The sequence below is a fragment of the Oncorhynchus mykiss genome, chromosome 24, assembly GCF_013265735.2.
Source record: "Oncorhynchus mykiss isolate Arlee chromosome 24, USDA_OmykA_1.1, whole genome shotgun sequence".
Classification (NCBI taxonomy): Eukaryota; Metazoa; Chordata; class Actinopteri; order Salmoniformes; family Salmonidae; genus Oncorhynchus; species Oncorhynchus mykiss.
Window position 1 is genome coordinate 15,083,254 of NC_048588.1, and position 26,533 is coordinate 15,109,786.

General features: G+C 43.1%; 2 protein-coding genes across 4 annotated transcripts in view; one reads left to right on the plus strand and one right to left on the minus strand.

Annotated features, from left to right (window-relative positions):
* On the plus strand, positions 1–24,254 carry LOC110503832 (complement C4). Its single transcript, XM_036961306.1, has 40 exons — positions 1–287; positions 882–1,077; positions 1,171–1,360; positions 1,433–1,503; positions 1,599–1,684; positions 1,767–1,849; positions 1,920–2,007; positions 2,184–2,289; positions 2,432–2,558; positions 2,774–2,889; positions 3,112–3,288; positions 3,478–3,675; positions 3,923–4,117; positions 5,314–5,460; positions 7,520–7,652; positions 7,809–7,880; positions 8,136–8,342; positions 10,416–10,536; positions 10,787–10,857; positions 11,057–11,196; positions 11,361–11,564; positions 12,034–12,085; positions 12,202–12,285; positions 12,506–12,709; positions 12,809–13,041; positions 13,655–13,759; positions 13,957–14,125; positions 14,510–14,724; positions 15,209–15,364; positions 15,464–15,523; positions 15,633–15,726; positions 15,824–16,004; positions 16,154–16,241; positions 21,790–21,864; positions 22,010–22,112; positions 22,302–22,391; positions 22,480–22,572; positions 22,661–22,744; positions 22,934–23,075; positions 23,732–24,254. Exons 1-40 carry the CDS (start codon positions 226–228, stop codon positions 23,871–23,873), a joined length of 5,160 nt encoding a protein of 1,719 aa, XP_036817201.1. The 5' UTR covers positions 1–225; the 3' UTR covers positions 23,874–24,254.
* The window catches only part of LOC110503833 (tripartite motif-containing protein 3), a 41,101-nt gene continuing 38,693 nt past the window's right edge, over positions 24,126–26,533 (minus strand). For all 3 annotated transcript variants that reach the window (XM_036961307.1, XM_036961308.1, XM_036961309.1), the window contains one exon: positions 24,126–26,413. In XM_036961307.1, the coding sequence (XP_036817202.1) occupies positions 26,261–26,413 (153 nt within the window). In that variant the 3' untranslated portion in view covers positions 24,126–26,260. The remainder of the gene's footprint in view (positions 26,414–26,533) is intronic.

The window sequence follows — 26,533 nt, forward strand, 5'->3', positions numbered from 1 at the left end:
CTATGTAAGGAATAGGGTGCCATTTGAGATACGGAAACCTGTTCTCTTGGAGCTGCAGAGCCCAGAGAGAGAACCTCCCACTCTCAGACTGGAGCAACATAGATTTACAGATAGATCAGTTCTACAGTGTTTTGTTTTATTTTCCTGTGCAAGTTTGGGGTTGAGACAATTAATGAAGACTCTTGTTCCAGTGGCATGATACAGATCAGACGGTAAAGCAGAAAGATGAGGAACACACTGCTTCTGATCATGTCTGCACTGACTGCAGTTAGTGGGCAGAGGCCAACGTGAGTTATGTTCTGTCCATGCTAATTCTTTGTAGATACAGTATATTTTACTTGTATCATTGGTCATGCTCATTTTATGTCATGTCGCAGCCCTAAAAAATTACCACCATTTGTGTGTGTGTGAGCACTCGTGCTTGTTCGTGCGTGTGTTTGTTTGTGTTCATGTGTGTGTGTGAGCGCTCGTGCTTGTTCGTGCGTGTTTTTGTTTGTGTTCATGTGTGCTTGTGTTTGTTTGTGTTCGTGTGTGTGTGTGTGTTCGTGTGTGTGTGTGTTTGTTTGTGTTCATGTGTGTGTGTGTGTTCATGTGTGCTTGTGTTTGTTTGTGTTCATGTGTGCTCGTGTGTGTGTGTGTGTTTGTTTGTGTTCATGTGTGTGTGTGTGTGTTTGTTTGTGTGCGTGTGTGTGTGTGTGTGTTTGTTTGTGTTCATGTGTGCGTGTGTGTGTTTGTGTTCATGTGTGCGTGTGTGTGTGTGTGTGTGTGCTCATGTGTGTGTGTGTTTGTTTGTGTTCATGTGTGCGTGTGTGTGTGTGTGTGTGTGTGTATGTGTGTGTGTGTGTGTGTTTGTTTGTGTTCATGTGTGCTTGTGTTTGCAGATGTCTCATCACTGCTCCCAACATAGTCCACCTGGGAGTAGAGGAGACAGTGACAGTACAGCTGCAGGGAGCTATCAAGCCTACACAGTACACTCTGTACTTCCTGTACCAAACCGCCAATAATAAAGTTCTGTCTGAAAAAAAGCATGTAACTCTTAATGAAGCCAATGGCTATCAGGCGGTTGTGAAAATGAGGGTAGGTATACAGAAGGCTAACCTCTTTTCATGCCCTATGGAACTACTGGAACATGCATTTAAATGATTCTGCCTCTATTCTCATGTTTTATAGGTAATTCCTAGCCTGTACGAAGAGGCAATCAAAAGCATAAGAAAAAGAAAGAAAATTGTGCCATTTATCCAACTGGCTACAGAGACCAATGATGATTTTCTTCCAAAAAAGAAAACAATCCTTTTGTCAACAAAAAAGGGTTATGTCTTCATTCAGACAGACAAACCAATCTACAATCCAGGAGAGAATGGTAAAGTGTAAAATAACATTACACATGGTTTTAGTTATACATTCAGCCTAATTCCAATTTTTCCTTTTCCAGTCAATTTCAGGGTCTTCACGCTAGACAACTATCTGCTGCCTGTTGATGAAAGCATCAATGTCAAGATATTTGTAAGTTTGCAAGACATCTATCTGCATGTTAAAGTTGTTTTGTTGTGTTAAATGAACTCTCAGTTCTCTAACTAACATTCACTGTCTCTCTACAGAACTCCAAAGGCCTGCTGGTGTACAACCAGGTTCTACACTCCAGTAAACTCCTTCAGAGGAACATAATGATCCCTGACGTTGAGACGTAAGTAGGATTTTGACATAAAGTCTATGGAAGACAGGACATCAGTAGCACTGACCACTACTACTCTGTCCATATGATTCAGGGCTGGCCATTGGAAGATTGTTGCCGCTTTTACCAACTATCCCATGTCCAACTCTTCAGTGGAGTTTGAGGTCAAAGAATATGGTGAGTAATCTAAAGTAGGTTGTCTGACAGTATGATACGGCCCAACAAGCTTCCCCTCTGTTTCTTTCAGTTCTTCCTATGTTTGAGGTGAAGATAGCAGCTTTGAAACCATATTATTTGCTGACAGAGGATTCCTTTCAGTTCAACGTCTCTGCAAGGTGAGATTGTTGAAGCAGATTGCGTTAATGGACTGTTTTGTGAATTGTTCATACATTTTACATTTACATTTGAGTAATTTAGCAGACGCTCTTATCCAGAGCGACTTACAGTAGTGAGTGCATACATTTTCATACTTTTTTTCATAGTGTGCCAAATACATGTGTGTTGATTGCAGGTACACCTATGGCAAAGGTGTCAATGGCATAGCTTATGTTAGATTTGGACTAATCAATCAAGAAGGCAAAAGAACACATCTACCTGGCCTAGAAAACAAGACTTCTGTGAGTTCACTTTATCATCTCAAAGCTTTACATTAAAAAAACATAACATTAAAGTCAATGTTTCTGATTGTAGAGTTATTGTTTCCATTGACTTTTATTTTTCTGATGAGCCATTTGTGAACTTATTTCTTGTGTATTGTAGATCCAAGACGGCGTCGCCAGCATTACGCTGCCAACTGAAGACCTACGTGGGAAAGCAGGAAAGCAAAGTATCCCACACATGGAGGGATGCAATCTGTACATAGCTGTTACAGCTTTAGAAACAGCAAGTAAGTCCTTCATTCAGTCAGATAAAACATGACCATGCCAGCAGATCCAGGTGTTACATACAACAACAACCTTCTCTCTCTGCATTCTCTCTCCTTTCTCTCTCTGCATTCTCTCTCCTCTCTCTCTCTCTCTCTCTCTTGTTCTCTCTCTCTCTCTTGTTCTCTCTCTCTCTCCTCTCTCCTCTCTCTCTGTCCTCTCTCTCTCTCTCTCTCAGGTGGAGATCTAGAAGAAGCTGAGAGCACTTCAGTAAAGATAGTGACGTCTCCATACATCATTGACATGTCTAAGACTAAGGAATACTTCACACCTGGAGGAAAGTTCTCTATCCTGGTACAGTGTGGTCGTTTCTGCACTCAAAGACAAACATTAACACCACAGAATAAAATATAATTGTATTCATTCAGGACATCATATTGAGATGAGCAAATCCCTTTTCCAAATGAGACGTACAATAGTTATCAGTGTCATCAATTGTATTTGCTTTACCATTTAGAGTATGACTGTATCTGCAGTCATCGTCTACTGGGCATATGCTGCATGTTTCCTTCTCAGGCCACCACCACCCACCCAGATGGATCCCCAGCCCCTGACCTCCGTATGAGGGCTTCAGTTTCAGTGACCTCTGTAGAAGGCACACAATCTGTGAAGATGGAGGGATCCGGTAACTCTAAGGGTGAGGCTGTTCTCGCCTTCGAAGTGCCCAAACTGGCCACGTCTATCGATATCAAGGTACAGGACAGACACAGAGAACTTTCAATCAACATTCTATTTCCCATGTAGTTTGACAAGCATAATATGTCTCTAAGCTCTATGTGGTCAGCAGAAAGGTAGTGCACTAAATAGGGAATATAGTGTCGTTTGAGACACAGTCACTATTTGATGTGATGTCATATTGGCGATCTGTTCCTCTCTCTCCAGATGTTTGCTGAGGGGGCGGAGGAGGAGGTAATAGTGGGTGATGCCAAAATGACAGTGTCAGCAGTCCAGTCTGAGGGGAACAGCTACCTGAGTGTAGAGATAGAACATGTCACCCTGGAGCCTGGAGGAACCATGACGGTCACTCTCAGAGACATCACCCCTCCAGGCACCCCACGTCCAGCCTACATCTACTATATGGTAACATACTGGAGTATCAGTCCATTCTAATAATGGATGGAGATAACCATTTACCACTTCTGCAACATACTTTATCTGTGCATAGCTTCAAGTTTCCAGACATTGCAGTAGACTGGGATTGTCATAGCTGTAGTTTGTCTGTAACCAACATGAATATAAGCACTTTGGGGGTTGAGAAATGAACCATTTCAATATCTGTAGTGAAGAGTAATAATGTGTTATTTCCTCTGTTTCCATTCTGTGTCAGGTCCTGAGTAAGGGCAGAGTGGTCCAGATGAACAGGGTCCAGAGGACTGAGCTGACCACCTTCAGTCTGCCCTACAGTCTTGACCTGGTCCCTTCCTTCAGACTGGTGGCCTACTACTTCACACAGGCACCAGAGAAGACTACCATAGTGGCTGACTCTGTATGGGCGGATGCCAAAGATATCTGCAAAGGACAGGTTCTGTAGTTGCTGCTTGTTTCTCTGCTTCTACTCTTTGTTTTATTATTATTATTCATATTTAGGGGCAGATCAGCTTTAATATTGGAGATAGATTGTAGTTTCCATCAATGTAATTGTCTGCATCATTTCCAATACCTCATATATTTTTTTGTAAATATAAATATACACATACATACATACATTTATTTTTAAAATATATTTCCCGTTATTATTTTCCACTGACTTACCGAGTTAAACAAAGGTTAAATAAAATTGAAATAAAAAGGATTTTCCGCTAACCTTTCCACCCTTCCCGTAATTGGAGTAAACTAATGAACAAGAACACTTAGGCTTCTACTTCCAGCTTATACACACTATATATATTTTACGGACACAATCTATTTTACAATAGTTATATTTTGTTTGTTTTTAGTCCTGCCTTCCTCTACCCTCAACCTCTCCCATCTATTGCTGATGTCCATCCAGTTTGATTTATATTTGCCATATATTTTTAACTGTGCCATTTCGCAACATTTCTGAACCTATGTACATTTTACAGACCCTGTACATTTTACATTGGTTATCTTGTTGTTATTAGTCCCACCCTTCAGATCCATTCAACCCCTCCCATCTATCTCTTAACACCATCCATATTACATTTATATTTGCTATATATTATTCAACTGTGCTGTGATGCTTCACAAAAGTACTGAACCTTTCTATAGCTCTTTCTCATAGCTTCTACAGATTGTAAATTAAAGGTAAACATTTTTGCTAAAAGAATTATTATATTATTGATTGATTGACTATGACTTTTCAAATCACCCAGTATTGCTATCTGTAGCTTAGTTCCAGCTAAATGCTGCAATTCTTCATCCATTCTACTTCTACTCTTACTACAATTAGACAATTGAAACAATTTTACTGAGTTACAGTTCACATAAGGAAATCACTCAATTGAAATAAATTAATTAGGCCCTAAACTATGGATTTCACATGACTGGGTAGGGGTGCAGCCGTGGGTGGGTCTGGGAGCCAGGCCCAGCCAACCTGAATGAATTTTTCTCCACAAAAGGGCTTTATTACATTTGGAACATTTCTGGGATCTTAGCTCATGAAACATGGGACCAGCACTTTACACTCTGCATTATATTTTTGTTCAGTATAGATTTGCATGGAGGCATAATGTGATATCTTTGGTGTTGTGTTTTCAGATCGAGATCCTTCCATTTAAAGAGCATAAACCAGCTGACTTGGTGACTGTGGTGGTCCGTACAGACCAGGGAGACAAGGTAGCTCTGGCTGCTGTAGATACAGCTGTTTACATCCTCAACAAGAACAACAAACTCACTCCTGAGAAGGTACAGAGCCTCTGTCTTACCAGGTTTCATGAATAGATACATACAGTACAGTTGAAGTCGGAAGTTTACATACATTTAGGTTGGAGTCATTAAAACCCGTTTTTAAACCACTCCACAAATTTCTTGTTAACAAACTATAATTTTGGCAAGTCGTTTAGGACATCTACTTTGTGCATGACACAAGTCATTTTTCCAACAATTGTTTATAGACAGATTAATTCACTGTATCACAATACCTTCAAACTCAGTGCCTCTTTGCTTGACATCATGGGAAAATCAAAAGAAATCAGCCAAGACCTCAGAAAAAAAATCTGGCTCATCCTTAGGAGCAATTTCCAAATGCCTGAAGGTACCACGTTCCTCTGTACAAACAATAGTACCCAAGTATAAACACCATGGGACCACGCAGCCGTCATACCGCTCAGGAAGGAGACGCGTTCTGTCTCCTAGAGATGAACGTACTTTGGTGCAAAAAGTGCAAATCAATCCCCAAACAACAGCAAAGGACCTTGTGAAGATGCTGGAGGAAACAGGTACAAAAGTATCTATATCCACAGTAAAACAAGTCTTATATCAACATAACCTGAAGGACCGCTCAGCAAGGAAGAAGCCACTGCTCCAAAACCGCCATAAAAAAGCCAGACTATGGTTTGCAACTGCACATGGGGACAAAGATTGTACTTTTTGGAGAAATGTCCTCTGGTCTGTTGAAACCAAAATAGAACTGTTTGGCCATAATGACCATCATTATGTTCGGAGGAAAAAGGGGGATGCTTGCAAGGTGAAGAACACCATCCCAACCGTGAAGCACGGGGGTGGCAGCATCATGTTGTGGAGGGGCTTTGCTGGAGGAGGGTCTGGTGCACATCACAAAATAGATGATATATTGAAGCAACATCTCAAGACATCAGTCAGGAAATTAAAGCTTGGTCGCAAATGGGTCTTCCAAATGGACAATGAACCCAAGCATACTTTCAAAGTTGTGGCGAAATGGCGAAATGGCGAAATGGACAACAAAGTCAAAGTTTTGGAGTGGCCATTGCAAAGCCCTGACCTCAATCCTATAGAAAATTGGTGGGCAGAACTGAAAAAGCGTGTGTGAGCAAGGAGCCCTACAAACCTGACTCAGTTACACCAGCTCTCAGGGGGAATGGGCCAAAATTCACCCAACTTATTGTGGGAAGCTTGTGGAAGGCTACCCGAAACGTTTGACTCAAGTTAAAATGGTAAAGGTAATTCTACGTGATATTAATTGAGTGTATGTAAACTTCTGACCCACTGAGAATGTGATGAAGGAAATAAAAGCTGAAATAAATCATTCTCTCTACTATTATTCTGACATTTCACATTCTTAAAATAAAGTGGTGATCCTCACTGACCTAAGACAGGGAATTTTTACTAGGATTAAATGTCAGGAATAGTGAAAAACTGAGTTTAAATGTATATGTTTGATGAGTTAGACTGTGAGTTAGACTGATGAGTTTCAGAAGAAAGTTTCTGGCTACTTTGAGTCCGCAATTGAACCTACAAATGCTGATGCTCCAGCTACTCAACTAGTCTAAAGAAGGCCACTTTTATTGCTTCTTTAATCAGAACAGTTTTTAGCTGTGCTAACATAATTGCAAAAGGGTTTTCTAATAATCAATTAGCCTTTTAAAATTATAAACTTGGATTAGCTAACACAATGTGCCATTGGAACACAGGAGTGATGGTTGCTGATAATGGGCCTCTGTACGCCTATGTAGATATTCTATAAAACATTTATTTCAAAAACAAAACATTTCTAAGTGACCCCAAACGTTTGAACGGCAGTGTATGTATCCCCTGTATGTACAGGACAGTATGTACTGTATTTATATGTATCTACTGTATGTACAGGACAGTATGTACTGTATTTATATGTATCTACTGCATGTACAGGACAGTATGTACTGTAATATGTATCTACTGCATGTACAGGACAGTATGTATTTGTCTACCAGGGAGAATGGGATATCCAAAAGACAAATCTCTGTTGTTTATGCAGTAAATGGACCAATAAAGTAATCTTCTTCTTTAGATGTTTGCCTACATGAACTCCTATGACCTGGCGTGTTCTATGGGAGGGGGCAGGAACTCCCAGTCTGTGTTACAGGACGCTGGGCTCGCCTTTATAACCAACTGTGGAGATACAGAGGGTCAAGTGAGAAAGGGTACGGTTTACATTCAGACATTTAACTCATTATAATACTGAATGAATAGCACATGTTCCTGATTGGTAAAAGCACACCACTGCAGCTGTGTTCTTAGATGGAGTTTATTTCACCCAATATTGTAAAATTATTTTTCTTTTGTCCTCTGATAACCAGATTACTCCTGTAACGACAAAAGTAAAAGACGGAAGAGAGCCCTGAACCATCACCAGGCTTTCTCTGACATCAGTAGGTGTAGCAGTAGCCTCTCCTATTCTCCCTCCATCTTCTGAGCATGCTGCTTTCACTCTTATGGTGTATCGGGTATTATTAGTTACAGAATATGGAGAGTGCTCCATAGGATAAGTTTCAATAATCCTTTAATTTACAAATGTTCAGATATGTTTCAGAAAAAGTCTTCCTTAGCATATTACATTTATTAGCTAGACATCATTTATTAGCTAGACATCATGTATTAGCTAGACACATTGTTCTTATCTGCAGTCAACAGGTACCAGGAGCCAGTGGAGAAGAGGTGTTGTCACGATGGGGCCAGGTTGAACAGCCTGGGTCTGTCATGTGAGAGTCGTCATTCTAAAACCATCCACAAGTCTGCTCCGTGTCGCACTGCCTTCCTCAAGTGCTGCAGAGATGCCACCATGCTGAGGAGAAACATCACAAAGATAAAAAACACATACAGCCTGGCTAAAAGTACAGTATTGTATTATATTATTATATTAGTAGTTGGAATGTCAATAGCATCTCATAAGTATCTCACAAGCTACAGATTCTTGTGGTGCATTTAAGGCATGAGGGGGTGTGGTATATGCACGACACAACACAGATACAGCCCTTAGTCATGGTATATTGGCCATATACAGTGCCTTGCGAAAGTATTCGGCCCCCATGAACTTTGCGACCTTTTGCCACATTTCAGGCTTCAAACATAAAGATATAAAACTGTATTTTTTTGTGAAGAATCAACAACAAGTGGGACACAATCATGAAGTGGAACGACATTTATTGGATATTTCAAACTTTTTTAACAAATCAAAAACTGAAAAATTGGGCGTGCAAAATTATTCAGCCCCCTTAAGTTAATACTTTGTAGCGCCACCTTTTGCTGCGATTACAGCTGTAAGTCGCTTGGGGTATGTCTCTATCAGTTTTGCACATCGAGAGACTGACATTTTTTCCCATTCCTCCTTGCAAAACAGCTCGAGCTCAGTGAGGTTGGATGGAGAGCATTTGTGAACAGCAGTTTTCAGTTCTTTCCACAGATTCTCGATTGGATTCAGGTCTGGACTTTGACTTGGCCATTCTAACACCTGGATATGTTTATTTTTGAACCATTCCATTGTAGATTTTGCTTTATGTTTTGGATCATTGTCTTGTTGGAAGACAAATCTCCGTCCCAGTCTCAGGTCTTTTGCAGACTCCATCAGGTTTTCTTCCAGAATGGTCCTGTATTTGGCTCCATCCATCTTCCCATCAATTTTAACCATCTTCCCTGTCCCTGCTGAAGAAAAGCAGGCCCAAACCATGATGCTGCCACCACCATGTTTGACAGTGGGGATGGTGTGTTCAGCTGTGTTGCTTTTACGCCAAACATAACGTTTTGCATTGTTGCCAAAAAGTTCAATTTTGGTTTCATCTGACCAGAGCACCTTCTTCCACATGTTTGGTGTGTCTCCCAGGTGGCTTGTGGCAAACTTTAAACTACACTTTTTATGGATATCTTTAAGAAATGGCTTTCTTCTTGCCACTCTTCCATAAAGGCCAGATTTGTGCAATATACGACTGATTGTTGTCCTATGGACAGAGTCTCCCACCTCAGCTGTAGATCTCTGCAGTTCATCCAGAGTGATCATGGGCCTCTTGGCTGCATCTCTGATCAGTCTTCTCCTTGTATGAGCTGAAAGTTTAGAGGGACGGCCAGGTCTTGGTAGATTTGCAGTGGTCTGATACTCCTTCCATTTCAATATTATCGCTTGCACAGTGCTCCTTGGGATGTTTAAAGCTTGGGAAATCTTTTTGTATCCAAATCCGGCTTTAAACTTCTTCAAACAGTATCTCGGACCTGCCTGGTGTGTTCCTTGTTCTTCATGATGCTCTCTGCGCTTTTAACGGACCTCTGAGACTATCACAGTGCAGGTGCATTTATACGGAGACTTGATTACACACAGGTGGATTGTATTTATCATCATTAGTCATTTAGGTCAACATTGGATCATTCAGAGATCCTCACTGAACTTCTGGAGAGAGTTTGCTGCACTGAAAGTAAAGGGGCTGAATAATTTTGCACGCCCAATTTTTCAGTTTTTGATTTGTTAAAAAAGTTTGAAATATCCAATAAATGTCGTTCCACTTCATGATTGTGTCCCACTTGTTGTTGATTCTTCACAAAAAAATACTGTTTTATATCTTTATGTTTGAAGCCTGAAATGTGGCGAAAGGTCGCAAAGTTCAAGGGGGCCGAATACTTTCGCAAGGCACTGTACCACAAACCTCAGAGTGCCTTATTGCTATTATAAACTGGTTACCAATGTAATTAGAACAATATAAATAAATGTTTTGTCATACCCAGTGTATACGGTCTGATATTCCACGACTTAAGCCAATCAGCATTCAGGGTTCGAACCACCCAGTTTCTAACCACTAATATAGAACTTCTTAGATTAGTCAATACTTTTGTCTTTTTTCAGATTAGTTGTACTACCGTATATGCACATATTTTGTATTGATTGAGCTGAAATGTGTCCTCCTCCCTGTCCTCCTATTTAGCGTCAGATGATATTGGTGAGGAAGAAGAGGCCATAGATGAGGTGTCTGTCCACCTCCGCTCCTATTTCCCTCAGACCTGGATGTGGGGCATCGTTGATGTGGGGCCCTCTGGTCTCGTAAGGTAACATGGTAACCTGCAACATCTACAACACAAATTATACCCTAATCCCTATATAGTGCACTACCAGCCCTGGTCTAAAGTAGTGCACTATATGGGGAATAGGTTGCCATATGGGACATAGGCCAGGACAGTCATGACTGGGACCAGGAGTTTTCCCTGACCATGTGAACTTACTGGGTAAAACTTGGGGACCAATATAGTGTAACAAGTATATTAGGAATGACATCATGTTGTACGTTATTATTTTCAGACACAGTGTTGCTGTCCCTGACTCCATCACTACCTGGGAGGTTCAAGCAGTGGGGATCTCTAAAACAAAAGGCAGGTCACCTCTTCCATCTAACCTAAGACCATTACACTAGCCTAGTCCTAAATATATTTGTGCTCTTGCAAACTCATTTTAGCTGTCATTGTCGAGCCAACCATGACAACGAGTGACAAAAAGATGGCATGATAGCACAAACAGACTTTCAGAGGACAGTCATCAAGTGGTTAATGTTAGTGTTGATTGTCCCTTCAGGGTTTTGTATAGCAGAGCCCAAGCCTCTGGTGGTGTTTCAGGACTTCTTTGTATCTCTCAGACTTCCCTATTCTGTGAAGAGAAATGAACAGCTACAGATGAAAGCTGTGGTGTTCAACTACAGAACCGACTGTATGGAGGTAACTAGTGTTGTAAAAACAATATATTTGAGTCCAAAATGCCTCCAACAGCCATTTATACAAATAAACTGCAGTTGCAGACATTTTTATCTGTAGATTCCTTTGATAGACAATTTTACTACACTTACATCTACTACCATGTATATGTGTTTCTCTCTGTGAAGGTGACAGTGGAGCTGGCATGGGTGGAGGGTCTGTGCAGTGCAGGGGGAGACAGAGGGGACAAGCAGGTGGTCACAGTACCAGGTAACTCTGCTGTCCCGGTCTACTTCACCGTGGTTCCTCTGGTCATAGGAAACATCCCTATCCATGTAGATGCCTACACTAAGACGGCCCGTGACCAGATCAAGAAGGACCTCAAAGTCACGGTATGAACACGACACTTGTATCACCTCTCTCCCTCTAATATACAGCAGTGCTTCAGTATGTCTCTATGATATATGTGTACATTAGGCTACATGTGGTTCTCACTTCTTTATTGTGCTGAACACCACTGTTTTTCTCCCATTATTATACAAAAGTTACAGAACAGATGTAGAATCTTAATTTGATTACCCTGTTGCACGATTACTATCCTGCAATGCGGGTAACGGGTAGTATATTATAGGTTTAAAAAGGCTATCCACTTTGACATTTCTGACTTGATTTTCCCTTACAAAAACAGTTGCAACCCCTACAAAAATGTCCATTAATTATAATTTGCATATTAATTCACATTTCCTGTTGCTGCAGGATAATCTTCCTGCTGTAGCAATCTGGCTCAAATTAAGATCCAACATCTGTATATGTCTGTATAAGCAATCTGAATGAACGCTCACATTTTGTTCTGTTATACAGGGGGAAGGGGAGCTGGTCTCAATACAACAAGAATACAACATTGACGGGAAAGGTAATGTTGTCTTTCTAAACATGTGAAACCTGTAGTAAAAGTGACATTTATGCAAACAAGCCTCATCAGACCATTGAGTTAAAACAGTCTCTCCATTTCTTATCTATGTCACACAGCTGCCAAGTCAATCGAGCTTGAAATTCCACTTCCTCCTAATGCTGTCCCTGGACTGGAATCTGACACCTACATCAGTGTGAAAGGAAAGAAGGGTCGATAAATACTGTAGTCAGACTTTTTGCTAGTGTGGAACATATACTGTGTTGGGTCTGTAGTACTGTATGTATTTACATTTACATATACATTTTGGTCCATGAGATATTATTTCAGACTATGAGTTTTCCCTGACCGGTTTTTCCAGACCAATCTCCAGGGCTAGTTTACTGCTATAACAGGGAAACCTCTCCCATCACACCCATGTAGGTGGTGTGATGGGAGAGTCAGTGGAGAACTGTCTAAACCTGGATGGAGTGGACCAGCTCATCTCCCTTCCCAAGGGGTGTGCGGAGCAGACCATGGTCACCATGTCTCCAGCCATCCACGCCATGAGATACCTGGACGCTACTGGACAGTGGGTCGACCTAAAGGCTGAACGCAGAGATGAAGCCCAGGCCATGATACAGACTGGTGAGGGGACACTGGGAGAATTTAAGTTAATCCCCTTTGAGACATCTAGCCTTGTGGGAATCAAATGGTTGAAATGAATTGATTATTTCTCTTTCCAAGGATACGGCAGAATCCTGACCTTCAAGAAGACAGATGGATCCTATGGAGCTTTCCTGTCAACTCCAAGCAGTGTTTGGTTGACAGCCTTTATAGCCAAGGAGTTGTCCCAGTGCAGGGACGTGATTTCAGTGGAAGACTCCTACATCCAACAGTCTATTTCCTACCTGGTGTCTAAACAGCTGTCCAGTGGAGGCTTCACTGACCCTAACCCACTCTATGACCGCACCATGCAGGAAAGAATGCTTTATTCATCCATTCAAGACGGAAATATGATTTATGCTGTACCCTACCCCTCAGAAATACACATTAGGTTGGAGAGGCTGGGGGCAGCCACACTGTGCCGCCAGTTGAGCATTTTAGGGGTTAAGTGCTTTTCTCAAGGGCACAACAGCAGGAGATCTTGTCTTTCTAGGATGTGTCACTGTCAACCATCTAGCAGTCGACTCAAATATCGTCCAAATTTCTTTCTGCCCGGGCTGGGTATCAATCGCGCCCCTATGACCTCTAAGTTGGGGCTCCCGAATGGCACAGTGTTCTAAGGTACTGCATCTCAGTGCTAGAGGCGTCACTACAGACCCTGGTTAGATTCTAGGCCGTATCACAACCGGCCGTGATTGGGAGACACATAGGGTGGCGCACAATTGGCCCAGTGTCGTCCGGGTTAGGGTTTGGCCGGGCTAGGCCGTAATTGTAAATAAGAATGTATTCTTAACTGAGTTGCCAAGTTAAATAAAGGTAAAAAGAAATGTATAAGCCAAATGTTCTTTATGTCCGGACCATGCAGGTACCATACCATACAATATGATGTCTTTACCTGTCTGCTATCTCTCCATTCCCTCACCTCAGGGTGGAGTGGGAGGGTTTGAGGGAGAGGTGTCTCTGACGGCGTTTGTTCTGATAGCCATGAACCACGCTGTGGCACTGTACCCTGAAGGAAAAGGTTCAGAAATGGTAATACATCGATTCACCTAACTTATCATCACTGACTTTTTAAAAGTTGTGTAATTATTATCCCGAAGGGGCAAGTTGGTTTTGCAACAATATGATCCAGGATAAAGCAACATGCCTTTTTGTGTCTGTTGTGATAATGTTTAACTAATGCATTTGTTGTTTCTAATGCTAAATCTATCCACCATTTCCTGTGTTAGAGGCAGGCTATGGAGAAGGCTAAGGCCTACCTGGAGTCGAAGCTGGACTCCCTTCAGAGGCCCTTCTCTGTTGCCATCACCTCCTACGCCCTCTCTCTAACCTCCCCTGGCGGAGACAGTGCCTCCATGGCTCAGACCAAACTCAGGGCCTTGGCACACAGTGACAATGGTCAGTACCTTGTTACTTTACTAGTCATCTAGGGCTACGGGTTGCCTAGTTGTCTAATTACTTCAGAAGTTGTCTATATCAGAAAGGCTCTATTCATCTAAAGTGTGTTTGTACTGTTTTAACTCATTCCTTTGGACTTCAACCTGCTTTGATTACTAGCGCCTGTAAAGTATTACAGGTAGTGGCTGGAGAAAAAGTCAGGATAAGGTCTTCTGGGTAGACATTGATTCCCTGGTCTGCATGATCATTGAGGGAAGGTAGACATACACAATGACAACATTTAAACAGCAGAGGGCGCCATATTATTGATTATGTCTCCCCTGCAATGTTATATGGCTAAGGACATACTGTAGCTGCTAAACATACTGTATATCTCCCCTGCAGAAGCAGATACATGTCACTGGGAGGCCAGTGATGATCTGAGGCTGAGCGGGGAGACGAGGGCCAATCAGGTACCCCAGGCCCAGGCCATCTCCGTGGAGACCACGGCTTACGCCCTGCTCCAGACAGTGGCGGAGGGAGACATGACGTACGCGACGTGCATCGCCCGCTGGCTCACTGAGCAGAGACAGTATGGAGGAGGGTTCCGCTCTACACAGGTAGGTACTGGAGGTCAAGACACCAGTAGACAGACAGGTAGGTACTGTAGGACAAGTCACCAGTAGACAGACAGGTAGGTACTGTAGGTCAAGCCACCAGTAGACAGACAGGTAGGTATTATAGGTCAAGCCATCAGTAGACAGACAGGTAGGTATTATAGGTCAAGCCACCAGTAGACAGACAGGTAGGTACTGTAGGACAAGCCACCAGTAGACAGACAGGTAGGTACTGTAGCATTATGATCGGGAGCTCGGAGTTATCACTGACCACTTGACTTGACCTCGAGAAACTCCTGGCCCTAGTTATATACTTCTCTCTCTCTCTTTCTCTCTCATCCCTTTTCTTTCGTTTTCTGTCCCGTCTTTCTCTTTCTTTCTCTGTCCCCTCTCTCCTTCTCATTTGTCCCCTCTCTCCTTTGTCCCCTCTCTCCTTCTCCTTTGTCCCCTCTCTCCTTCTCCTTTGTCCCCTCTCTCCCTCGAACAGGATACAGTTGTAGCTCTTGAGGCTCTAGCTAAGTACAGCATCAAGGACAATGATGTTCAGGACTTGGACCTTAATGTTGAGATGTGTTACCAAAACGGCAACAAGCAGAGAGTTCATCTTACGAAGCGTAATGCCCTGACCCTATCTGCCTTCCAGGTGAGATTGAGTTTAGAATTCAAGCAGTGCTCTGATTTAACTTTCTCAAATTCTGTTTTACATCTACTAATCTCTGTGTTGTCTGGTTTGTCTTGGCAGGTGAACCAAGGAAGCCAGATCACTATTAACACAGAGGGTAAGGGAAATGGGACCTTATCAGTAAGTAAATTCAGTAAATAGATTTAAAAGTAAATGATGATGATTCTAACATTGTAAGACTGTCTGAATCTCAACGCATGTGTCCACAGTGTTTGTTTTATGTCATCAGGTGGTCCAGACCTACAGAACTCTGGAGAGGATGGACTTGTTCTGTGGTTTCTACAGTCTCAATGTCTCAGTGGAGGGAGAGGTTAAGTACAGAAGTAAGTTTCAGCCAGGATGCATCTATAAACACTAAACACATTTGCTGGAGTGCTGCTTGAAAACATAAAATTGTTTTTTTTAAATGTAAAATGACAGAAAAAGCGGACGATGGTCCTGAGCTAGACGACTATTATAACTATGAGTCTGACGGGGATGGGAACCCTAGTGATGAGCCAATGAGCAGGATGGAATGGTTTGACCTGCGCACACGCAGGAAGAGACACACCCCACAGGAGGAGGAGAGGGAGAAGTCCCTAGTCTACACTGTGTGTGTGGGGTGAGTACAGGTGTCTGTCTGTCCGTCCGTCCGTCCGTCCGTCCGTCCGTCCGTCCGTCCGTCCGTGCGTGCGTGCGTGCGTGCGTGCGTGCATACATAGAGTGGGATGAGTGGATATATGGTTCTCTCTCTCCTCTCTTCTCCTACAGACTGACCAGTGGTAATTCTACAGGCATGGTCATCGTGGACATCTCCCTTCTCAGTGGACTCAAACCTAACATGCAGGATCTGGAGGAGGTACAGTAGGCCTACATGTAATGTTGATTTACATTTTTGCCATCCAGCAGACGCTCTTATACACAGTCAGTGCATTCAACTATGGGCTCGATTCAATCTGTAGTGCTGAAGTTACACCATACAGCGCAATTGAAATTTGAAGGCAACGTTTCCGCATTCGTAGAGACTGCATTCAGGGTAAATGCTGAATATGCAGGAAAACTGATATCCGTTTTACCTCATTTCTACCAGCATGTCACCTGTGCAACTAGAGGCAAACTAATTCTAGACCACCTTTACTCCACACACAGAGACGCATACAAAGCTCTCCCTCGCCCTCCCTTTGGCAAATCTGACCATAACTCTATCCTCCTGATTGCTGCTTACAAGCAAAAACTCAAACAGGAAGTAACAGTGATGCGCTTAATACGGAAGTGTTCCAATGAAGCGGTTGCTTCTATACAGGACTGTTTCACTAGCACAGACTGGAATATTTTCCAGGATTCATCCGATGTCACTTCCGGCGCCGACAGAGATGGCCGCCTCGCTTCGCGTTCCTAGGAAACTATGCAGTTTTTTGTTTTTTTACGTGTTATTTCTTACATTAGTACCCCAGGTCATCTTAGGTTTCATTACATACAGTCGAGAAGAACTACTGAATATAAGATCAGCGTCAACTCACCATCAGTACGACCAAGAATATGTTTTTCGCGACGCGGATCCTGTGTTCTGCCTTACAAACAGGACAACGGAGTGGATTCCATGCAGCGACCCAAAAAAACAACTCCGAAAAAGAGGGAAACGAGGCGGTCTTCTGGTCAGACTCCGGAGACGGGCACACCGTGCACCACTCCCTAGCATTCTTCTTGCCAATGTCCAGTCTCTTGACAACAAGGTTGATGAAATCCGAGCAAGGGTAGCATTCCAGAGGGACATCAGAGACTGTAACGTTCTTTGCTTCACGGAAACGTGGCTTACTGGAGAGACGCTATCCGAGGCGGTGCAGCCAACGGGTTTCTCCACGCATCGCGCAGACAGAAACAAACATCTTTCTGGTAAGAAGAGGGGCGGGGGTGTATGCCTTATGACTAACGTGACATGGTGTGATGAAAGAAACATACAGGAACTCAAATCCTTCTGTTCACCTGATTTAGAATTCCTCACAATCAAATGTAGACCGCATTATCTACCAAGAGAATTCTCTTCGATTATAATCACAGCCGTATATATCCCCCCCCAAGCAGACACATCGATGGCTCTGAATGAACTTTATTTGACTCTTTGCAAACTGGAAACCATTTATCCGGAGGCTGCATTCATTGTAGCTGGGGATTTTAACAAGGCTAATCTGAAAACAAGACTCCCTAAATTTTATCAGCATATCGATTGCGCAACCAGGGGTGGAAAGACCTTGGATCATTGTTACTCTAACTTCCGCAACGCATATAAGGCCCTGCCCCGCCCCCCTTTCGGAAAAGCTGACCACGACTCCATTTTGTTGATCCCTGCCTACAGACAGAAACTAAAACAAGAGGCTCCCACGCTGAGGTCTGTCCAACGCTGGTCCGACCAAGCTGACTCCACACTCCAAGACTGCTTCCACCACGTGGACTGGGACATGTTTCGTATTGCGTCAGACAACAACATTGACGAATACGCTGATTCGGTGTGCGAGTTCATTAGAACGTGCGTTGAAGATGTCGTTCCCATAGCAACGATTAAAACATTCCCTAACCAGAAACCGTGGATTGATGGCAGCATTCGGGTGAAACTGAAAGCGCGAACCACTGCTTTTAATCAGGGCAAGGTGTCTGGTAACATGACCGAATACAAACAGTGCAGCTATTCCCTCCGCAAGGCTATCAAACAAGCTAAGCGTCAGTACAGAGACAAAATAGAATCTCAATTCAACGGCTCAGACACAAGAGGCATGTGGCAGGGTCTACAGTCAATCACGGACTACAGGAAGAAATCCAGCCCAGTCACGGACCAGGATGTCCTGCTCCCAGGCAGACTAAATAACTTTTTTGCACGCTTTGAGGACAATACAGTGCCACTGACACGGCCTGCAACGAAAACATGCGGTCTCTCCTTCACTGCAGCTGAGGTGAGTAAGACATTTAAACGTGTTAACCCTCGCAAGGCTGCAGGCCCAGACGGCATCCCCAGCCGCGCCCTCAGAGCATGCGCAGACCAGCTGGCCGGTGTGTTTACGGACATATTCAATCAATCCCTATACCAGTCTGCTGTTCCCACATGCTTCAAGAGGGCCACCATTGTTCCTGTTCCCAAGAAAGCTAAGGTAACTGAGCTAAACGACTACCGCCCCGTAGCACTCACTTCCGTCATCATGAAGTGCTTTGAGAGACTAGTCAAGGACCATATCACCTCCACCCTACCTGACACTCTAGACCCACTCCAATTTGCTTACCGCCCGAATAGGTCCACAGACGATGCAATCTCAACCACACTGCACACCGCCCTAACCCATCTGGACAAGAGGAATACCTATGTGAGAATGCTGTTCATTGACTACAGCTCGGCATTCAACACCATAGTACCCTCCAAGTTCGTCATCAAGCTCGAGACCCTGGGTCTCGACCCCGCCCTGTGCAACTGGGTACTGGACTTCCTGACGGGCCGCCCCCAGGTGGTGAGGGTAGGCAACAACATCTCCTCCCCGCTGATCCTCAACACTGGGGCCCCACAAGGGTGCGTTCTGAGCCCTCTCCTGTACTCCCTGTTCACCCACGACTGCGTGGCCACGCACGCCTCCAACTCAATCATCAAGTTTGCGGACGACACAACAGTGGTAGGCTTGATTACCAACAACGACGAGACGGCCTACAGGGAGGAGGTGAGGGCCCTCGGAGTGTGGTGTCAGGAAAATAACCTCACACTCAACGTCAACAAAACTAAGGAGATGATTGTGGACTTCAGGAAACAGCAGAGGGAACACCCCCCTATCCACATCGATGGAACAGTAGTGGAGAGGGTAGCAAGTTTTAAGTTCCTCGGCATACACATCACAGACAAACTGAATTGGTCCACTCACACAGACAGCATTGTGAAGAAGGCGCAGCAGCGCCTCTTCAACCTCAGGAGGCTGAAGAAATTCGGCTCGTCACCAAAAGCACTCACAAACTTCTACAGATGCACAATCGAGAGCATCCTGGCGGGCTGTATCACCGCCTGGTACGGCAACTGCTCCGCCCACAACCGTAAGGCTCTCCAGAGGGTAGTGAGGTCTGCACAACGCATCACCGGGGGCAAACTACCTGCCCTCCAGGACACCTACACCACCCGATGTCACAGGAAGGCCATAAAGATCATCAAGGACATCAACCACCCGAGCCACTGCCTGTTCACCCCGCTATCATCCAGAAGGCGAGGTCAGTACAGGTGCATCAAAGCTGGGACCGAGAGACTGAAAAACAGCTTCTATCTCAAGGCCATCAGACTGTTAAACAGCCACCACTAACATTGAGTGGCTGCTGCCAACACACTGACACTGACTCAACTCCAGCCACTTTAATAATGGGAATTGATGTGAAATGATGTAAAATATATCACTAGCCACTTTAAACAATGCTACCTAATATAATGTACCCTACATTATTCATCTCATATGTATATGTATATACTGTACTCTATCATCTACTGCATCTTTATGTAATACATGTATCACTAGCCACTTTAACTATGCCACTTTGTTTACATACTCATCTCATATGTATATACTGCACTCAATACCATCTACTGTATCTTGCCTATGCTGCTCTGTACCATCACTCATTCATATATCCTTATGTACATATTCTTTATCCCCTTACACTGTGTACAAGACAGTAGTTTTGGAATTGTTAGTTAGATTACTTGTTGGTTATTACTGCATTGTCGGAACTAGAAGCACAAGCATTTCGCTACACTCGCATTAACATCTGCTAACCATGTGTATGTGACAAATAAATTTGATTTGATTTGAAAAAGGAGTTTATCACATTAATAAGTGCATCGACAATGACTGTACGTACATAACCCAGCCAGAAGCCATGGATTACAGGCAACATCTGCACTGAGCTAAAGGCTAGAGCTGCCGTTTCAAGGAGCGGGACACTAACCCGGACGCTTATAATAAATACCGTTACGCCCTCAGTCAAAGCATCAATACAGGACCAAGATCAAATCCTACTTTATCGGCTCTGATGGTCATCGGATGTGGCAGAGCTTGCAACCTATCATGGATTACAAAGGGAAACACAGCCGTGAGCTGTCCAGTGACGCGAGCCTACCAGGCGAGCTAAACACATTCTATGCTCTCTTCGAGGCTAGCAACACTGAATCATGCTATTCCTGACACCATGGGTGATCACACTCTTGTGAGTGTGATGTGAGTAAGACCTTTAAACAAGCTAATATTCAAAAGGCCGCAGGGCCAGATGGATTACCAGGACGCATACTCAGAGCATGCGCAAGTGTCTTCACTGAATTGTTCAACCTCTCCCTGACCCAGTCTGTAATACCTACATGTTTCAAGTAGACCACCATGTGCCCAAGAATGCCAAGGTAACCTGTCTAAATGACTATCACACTGTAGCACTCACTAGGTAGCACTCATCTGTAGCCATGAAATGCTTTGAAAGGCTGGTCATGGCTCACATTAACATCATCATCCCAGACACCCTGGACCCACTCTAATTCACATACCGCCCCAACAGATCCACAGATGACGCAATCTGTATTGCACTCCACATTGCCCTTTTCCACCTGAACAAAGGAACATGAGAATGCTGTTCATTGACTACAGCTCAGCGTTCAACACCATAGTGCCCTCCAAACTCATCACTAAGCTAAGGACCCTGTGACTGAACACCTCCCTCTGCAACTGGATCCTGCCCTCAACATGGCGGCCCCTCAGGGGTATGTGCTTAGACCCCTCCTGTAGTCCCTGTTCACCCACGACTGGCCATGTATGACTCCAACACCATCATTAAGTTTGGTAGGCCTGATCACCAATGACGATGAGACAGCCTATAGGGCAGAGGTAGTGCGTATGGCCCAGTACATCACTGGGTCGAGCTCCCTGCCATCCAGAACCTCTATACCAGGTGGTGTCAGAGGAAGGCCCTAAAGATTGTCAGACTCCAGCCACCGGTGTCATAGACTGTCCTCTCTGATGACTCATTGTTTATTTATTCCTTGTGTTATTATTTTTCTATTATTTCACCCCAAAAAATCTACATTGTTGGGAAGGACCCGTAAGTTAGCATTTCACTGTTAGTCTACACCTGTTGTTTACAAAGCGTGTGACAAATACGATTTGAAATGTCAGCTCAATTGAAAATGACCTTTAAATTTCAAGCTGTAGTGCGGATCTTCAGCGCTACAGATTGAATCGAGCCCTACCTTTAGTAGAAAAAACAACCACTTATCACAGTTATTACAAGTAAACCCTTTGAAATATCTGAGATCAGCAGAATCAGTTCCAGGAAGAAAACACATTTTAGCGATTCACATTGACATGTTGTCAAACTATATAATGATGTCTTTTTCTATTTCTCTCCTCTAGAATGTAAAGGGTACTGAGAAATACATTGACCATTATGACATCGCCCCAAATAAAGTGTTCCTCTACTTCGCTGAGGTAAGACCTTTTGTATCCAAAGCCACGACATCAATCAGCTATGACTACTGTACTACTCCTATAGTGATTCGCAAGAGAGTTCTCGTGTTCTCGCCAAGGCTGTCATCTCTACCCTCGGAGGCTGTATTGTCACTATGTATTCCAGATCACCGAAGAACCACAGTGTGTAGCGTTCCGGGCCAAACAGATCAGTCCCATGGGCCTGGTGCAGCCTGCTGCTGCTGTGGTCTTTGACTACTACAACCCAGGTATACCACCATGTTTAGTTTAGGGTATATTAAGACAATGGTTGTAATGTATCTGGAAGGTCCATGGGGCTGGTGCAGCCTGGTGAGGCTTTAGGCCCTGGTCAAATGTAGTGCACAATAAAGAGAATAGGATGCCGTATGGGACACAGCCATCGTCTGAGTGACTAATGCTGAACTATGTCCCGACAGAGAGGAGATGCACTGTGTTCTACAGCTCACCCCAGAAGAGCAACATGATCTCCAAGATCTGTCAGGACAATATGTGCTCCTGTGCAGAGGGTATGTGCACTCCTTCCAGCTAGTATTTTTATAGTGCCTGAACTATTTTGAACTATTGTGTATCTAGTTTTTATTTGCTTTGTCTCAGGTGGCTGCCCAAAGAAGAAAGTCACATACAGTAAAGCCATGGAGAAAGAGACTCGCAGGAGCTTTGCTTGTTTCTCTCCAATTGTTAATTATGGTGAGTTTATACCTGGAACCTAAATACTCTCTTCTTTCTAATGTGCTGTAGTTGGTACTCACACCCTTTCATGTTGTCCTTCTGACAGTGTACGTCGTCAAGTTTGTCAACTCATCTGATGATGGAGTCTTTCAACATTACACCACATTACTGACCAAAATCCTACAGACAGGTGAGTGTTCTACAATATTACAGTTTGCATCCCAAACGGCAGCCTATTTCTTATGATGCACTACTTTGGATGGGTCCTGGTTAAAAGTAGTGCACTATATAGGGAAAAGAGTGCCATTTGGTACTTGAACATTCTCTTGAAGTATAATTTTCTTGACATTATTCTTGTGCTGGTTCTCTGCTATGCCAGGTAAAGACGTGATGCAGACTGGAGCAGTGAGAGACATGATCAAGCGTAAAGCCTGTGATGAGTTTGACATGAAGACTGACAGTAACTACCTGATCATGGGTAGAGATGGGACCATCTCTGACACCACTGACCACAGTGGGAAGTAAGTGATGGGATGCGTCCCAAATGGTACCCTATTCCCTATATAGTGCACTACTTTTAACCAGGGTTCATAGGGCTCTGGTCAAAAGTAGTGCTACATGTTATAAAATAATAATAATTAGGTGGGTGTTATATGTACAAGTGTGTATTATACCAATGTGTGAATTGGAAATTCATTTCTTGCATCTCTCAACTCCCCCTGAGACACATTTGGAGAGTGGGGTCACAGCCAGGGTCAAAAGTAGTGCACCATGTATGGAATAGGGTTCCATTTGGGACATTAGTCTTCCTTTTCAATTAACTATACCGTATGTGTCAATATATTGTAAGACAACATTGATATAATACATGGAATCATCAGGTAAAAAAAGACAGCATAGAGGATATTTATTACAATATTGTTGAATTGAGATATTGTAAAGGTTTATCACTACTTGGGCCCTAGATTGTGATTTCTCCATTGGGAAATGTATAGTGTAGAATGGGAGACTATTCCAGTGCAGTTTGAGTGAGAGACTCCAATGCTGTCCACCCTAGTCCTGTATTACTAAATGTTGTCCACCCCAGGCCTGCATTACTAAATGTTGTCCACCCCAGGCCTGCATTACTAAATGTTGCCAACACCAGGCCTGTATAACTAAATGCTGTCTTCCGTAGGCCTGTCTATGTCCTGGATAATGAGATGTGGTTGGAGGAGATTCCAGAGGAGAGGAAGTGTAAAGCTACTAAGAACCGTAAAGCCTGTAACATGCTCAAGGACTTCATGAAACAGTACGAGGTCAACCAGTGTTCAATATAACCCTTGGTTGCCTTCAGTGAACATCCAGATATAAATATATTATATAGAACAGACATGTTTGTCTGTCATTGAGAATAGGGAAATATGTTGGCTCTATGCAACACATTTCTATCAGAAACGTTCCAGAAAGTTGTGGCTCCTGAACATCACGTGACCCAGGATGACTGTCCTGGACAACAGAGAGAGACTGTGATACAGAGAAGGATATATGTTTAGTATGAATAGAGGAAAGCAGAAAGCACACTCAGTATCTCCATAAACCATGTGCTTTTATTACCAGTGCATATTCACAGAGAAAATAGAAAGAAGATTGAGTGACATATTTTTGAAACACAAAGAGATGATGTGTCTAATACTCCTTAATAAAAACAACCTGTGATAGACTGTGTAGCCAGTTTGGCATGACGTCAGAGAGGTTATAGGGACTCTATTTTGGCACCAAGGGTGCTGTGTTGTTACAGTGGTGACCACCAGGGGGAGTGAGAGCGCTATAGCTCATCTAATGCTAATGAAACCCTCAGGACAATATTGTTATTAATTGGTAATGAACCGTTATAACCCGCTAAAGAAATGCTATGAACTGTGATAACCAGGCAATGAAACATTGTAACTCTAGTCCTTCAACACACGTTGAAGCTGTTGATACATTCACACTGTGGCTTCTGAAAACAAACTATATAAATCTACTGTTGACAGTGTTTAAGACTGAAACCCAGAAGTTAGTCAAATATCTAATGTAGTTTTGCATGTTCAATAACACTAAGTAATATAATCATTGGTATTGGTTTTCAATATGTACTCCAACTTGTCACAATTCAAAACCCACTATGTATTTTTTGGCAAATCAAATCTTTCAAATTCTAAATCCTCACTGTTTGTTCTACTAATCCCCTCAAAGTGGCTAAGGGTTTTTACTATATATGGAGACAAATGACAAAGGCGTGAATTTCTAAAAAATAAAACACATCAAATTAGAAAAATAATTTGTAAATGCTGAACTAGTGTATAAAATAAAATAAATTAGCAATTCCATGTTTGAATTTTTTTCCTTTTTAAAAAGAACAGATAACAAAGTTTAGAATAATTCTGCTGCTCACATATGCAATAATCATGACACATCTCTTCTCCAGCTGAACTCCTGTTTTAAAAAGCACACTTTTAGGACAGCTGCCGTACATAGAAACGCTGGAATGCCAGACTGCTGTTCTCGGATTAACCAAAAGATATGTGTTTTAAAATGAAAGCACAGATAAAGCTGCATAATGATCCATTGTACACAGTTCATACAGCAAATCAATGCACAGATGGTGATGACTTTTTATATGTGAGATGGCTATAAGTTAAGTCAGTTTGCTCTTAGATACAACTGAAAGAGAAATGTTTCAAAAGCTTTTGCTTTTCGTCGCTGGTTGGTTTCACTGTAAGCACATTGTTCGTTGCACTTAGACCATGGCGAAGAAACAGTTTATAAACGGCACTTATGTCGTCACGTCTGAGTTAATAACAAGGTAAAGATAAAACTTCATGCATTGGGACGAGCTCCTTCACAACATGGCTCAATTATTATACACGTACTTCAACCCATCACTGATCTGGTCTCCTAATATCAGTTACACTATATACACACTTCATATCTCCTTCATACCTCCTCGTAGTTTCACATCAATGACTGAACAAAGAGGTAAATACACTCTACACAAGTAGGTTGCATCCCAAATGGCATAGTGCACTACTTTTGACCAGAGCCCAATGGGCCCAGGTCAAAAGTAGTGAACTACACAAAGAATAGGGTGCCATTTCAGACTCAGTAAACTCCATAACACAGCACAAGGAGGAGTCAACGGGGGTTATATTGTTACTTCATGATGTTGGGGGGTTCAGAGAACACTAACTGGATGAGGTGGATCTGATCAGATGTGCAAATCAAAGGGACAGCTATGGGAAAGATCATTGCACCTGTATATTATGTATAGTACATTGGTTTGTGTCGTTGCTCAGTGCTAACACGTGCACTGACCTGGGGGCAAAAATACATACATTAGATCAAATACTTTCCAATACTTCAAGTGCTGCACTTGATTTGGTTTGCCTGAACCAATGGAACAGTCCCAAAAGCGCAAACTCAAATAAACAGGTAAATCAAGCACCTCCCAAACACTTAAAATACTTTCAAGTATTTGTCTTATTTTTGGACCCAGGTCGGGCTGTGATTGGTTTGTCTGTACATCCCAAATGGAAACCTATTCCTTATATAGTGCACTACTTATGACCAGAGCCCTATGGGTTTCTGTTAAGAAGTAGTGCACTATGAAGGGAATAGGGAGCTATTTGGGACACGCTGGGAGTGGTAGGCCTGCAACAGACCGTCCCTAAAGCAATGGTTCTGCCTACTGCAGGTAGCGGTAAACCTTGAAGCAGTGGTTGCCAGAGTCAGCCACAGCCACGTGTCCATCAGATGTGAGAGACAGGCCCTGTGGACCATAGAGAGGGTCTGCTGTGGTGTTGATGTAGGACAGGAACGACCCGGAACTATCAAACACCTGCAGGACAATACAAAAACAAGGTCAGGGTCAGCTGTACTCATAATAAGTTACATTATTTTTGATCTAACTCGAAAGAGTAAATAAAATATAATGACTAATGCTGCTTGTTAATCTTGC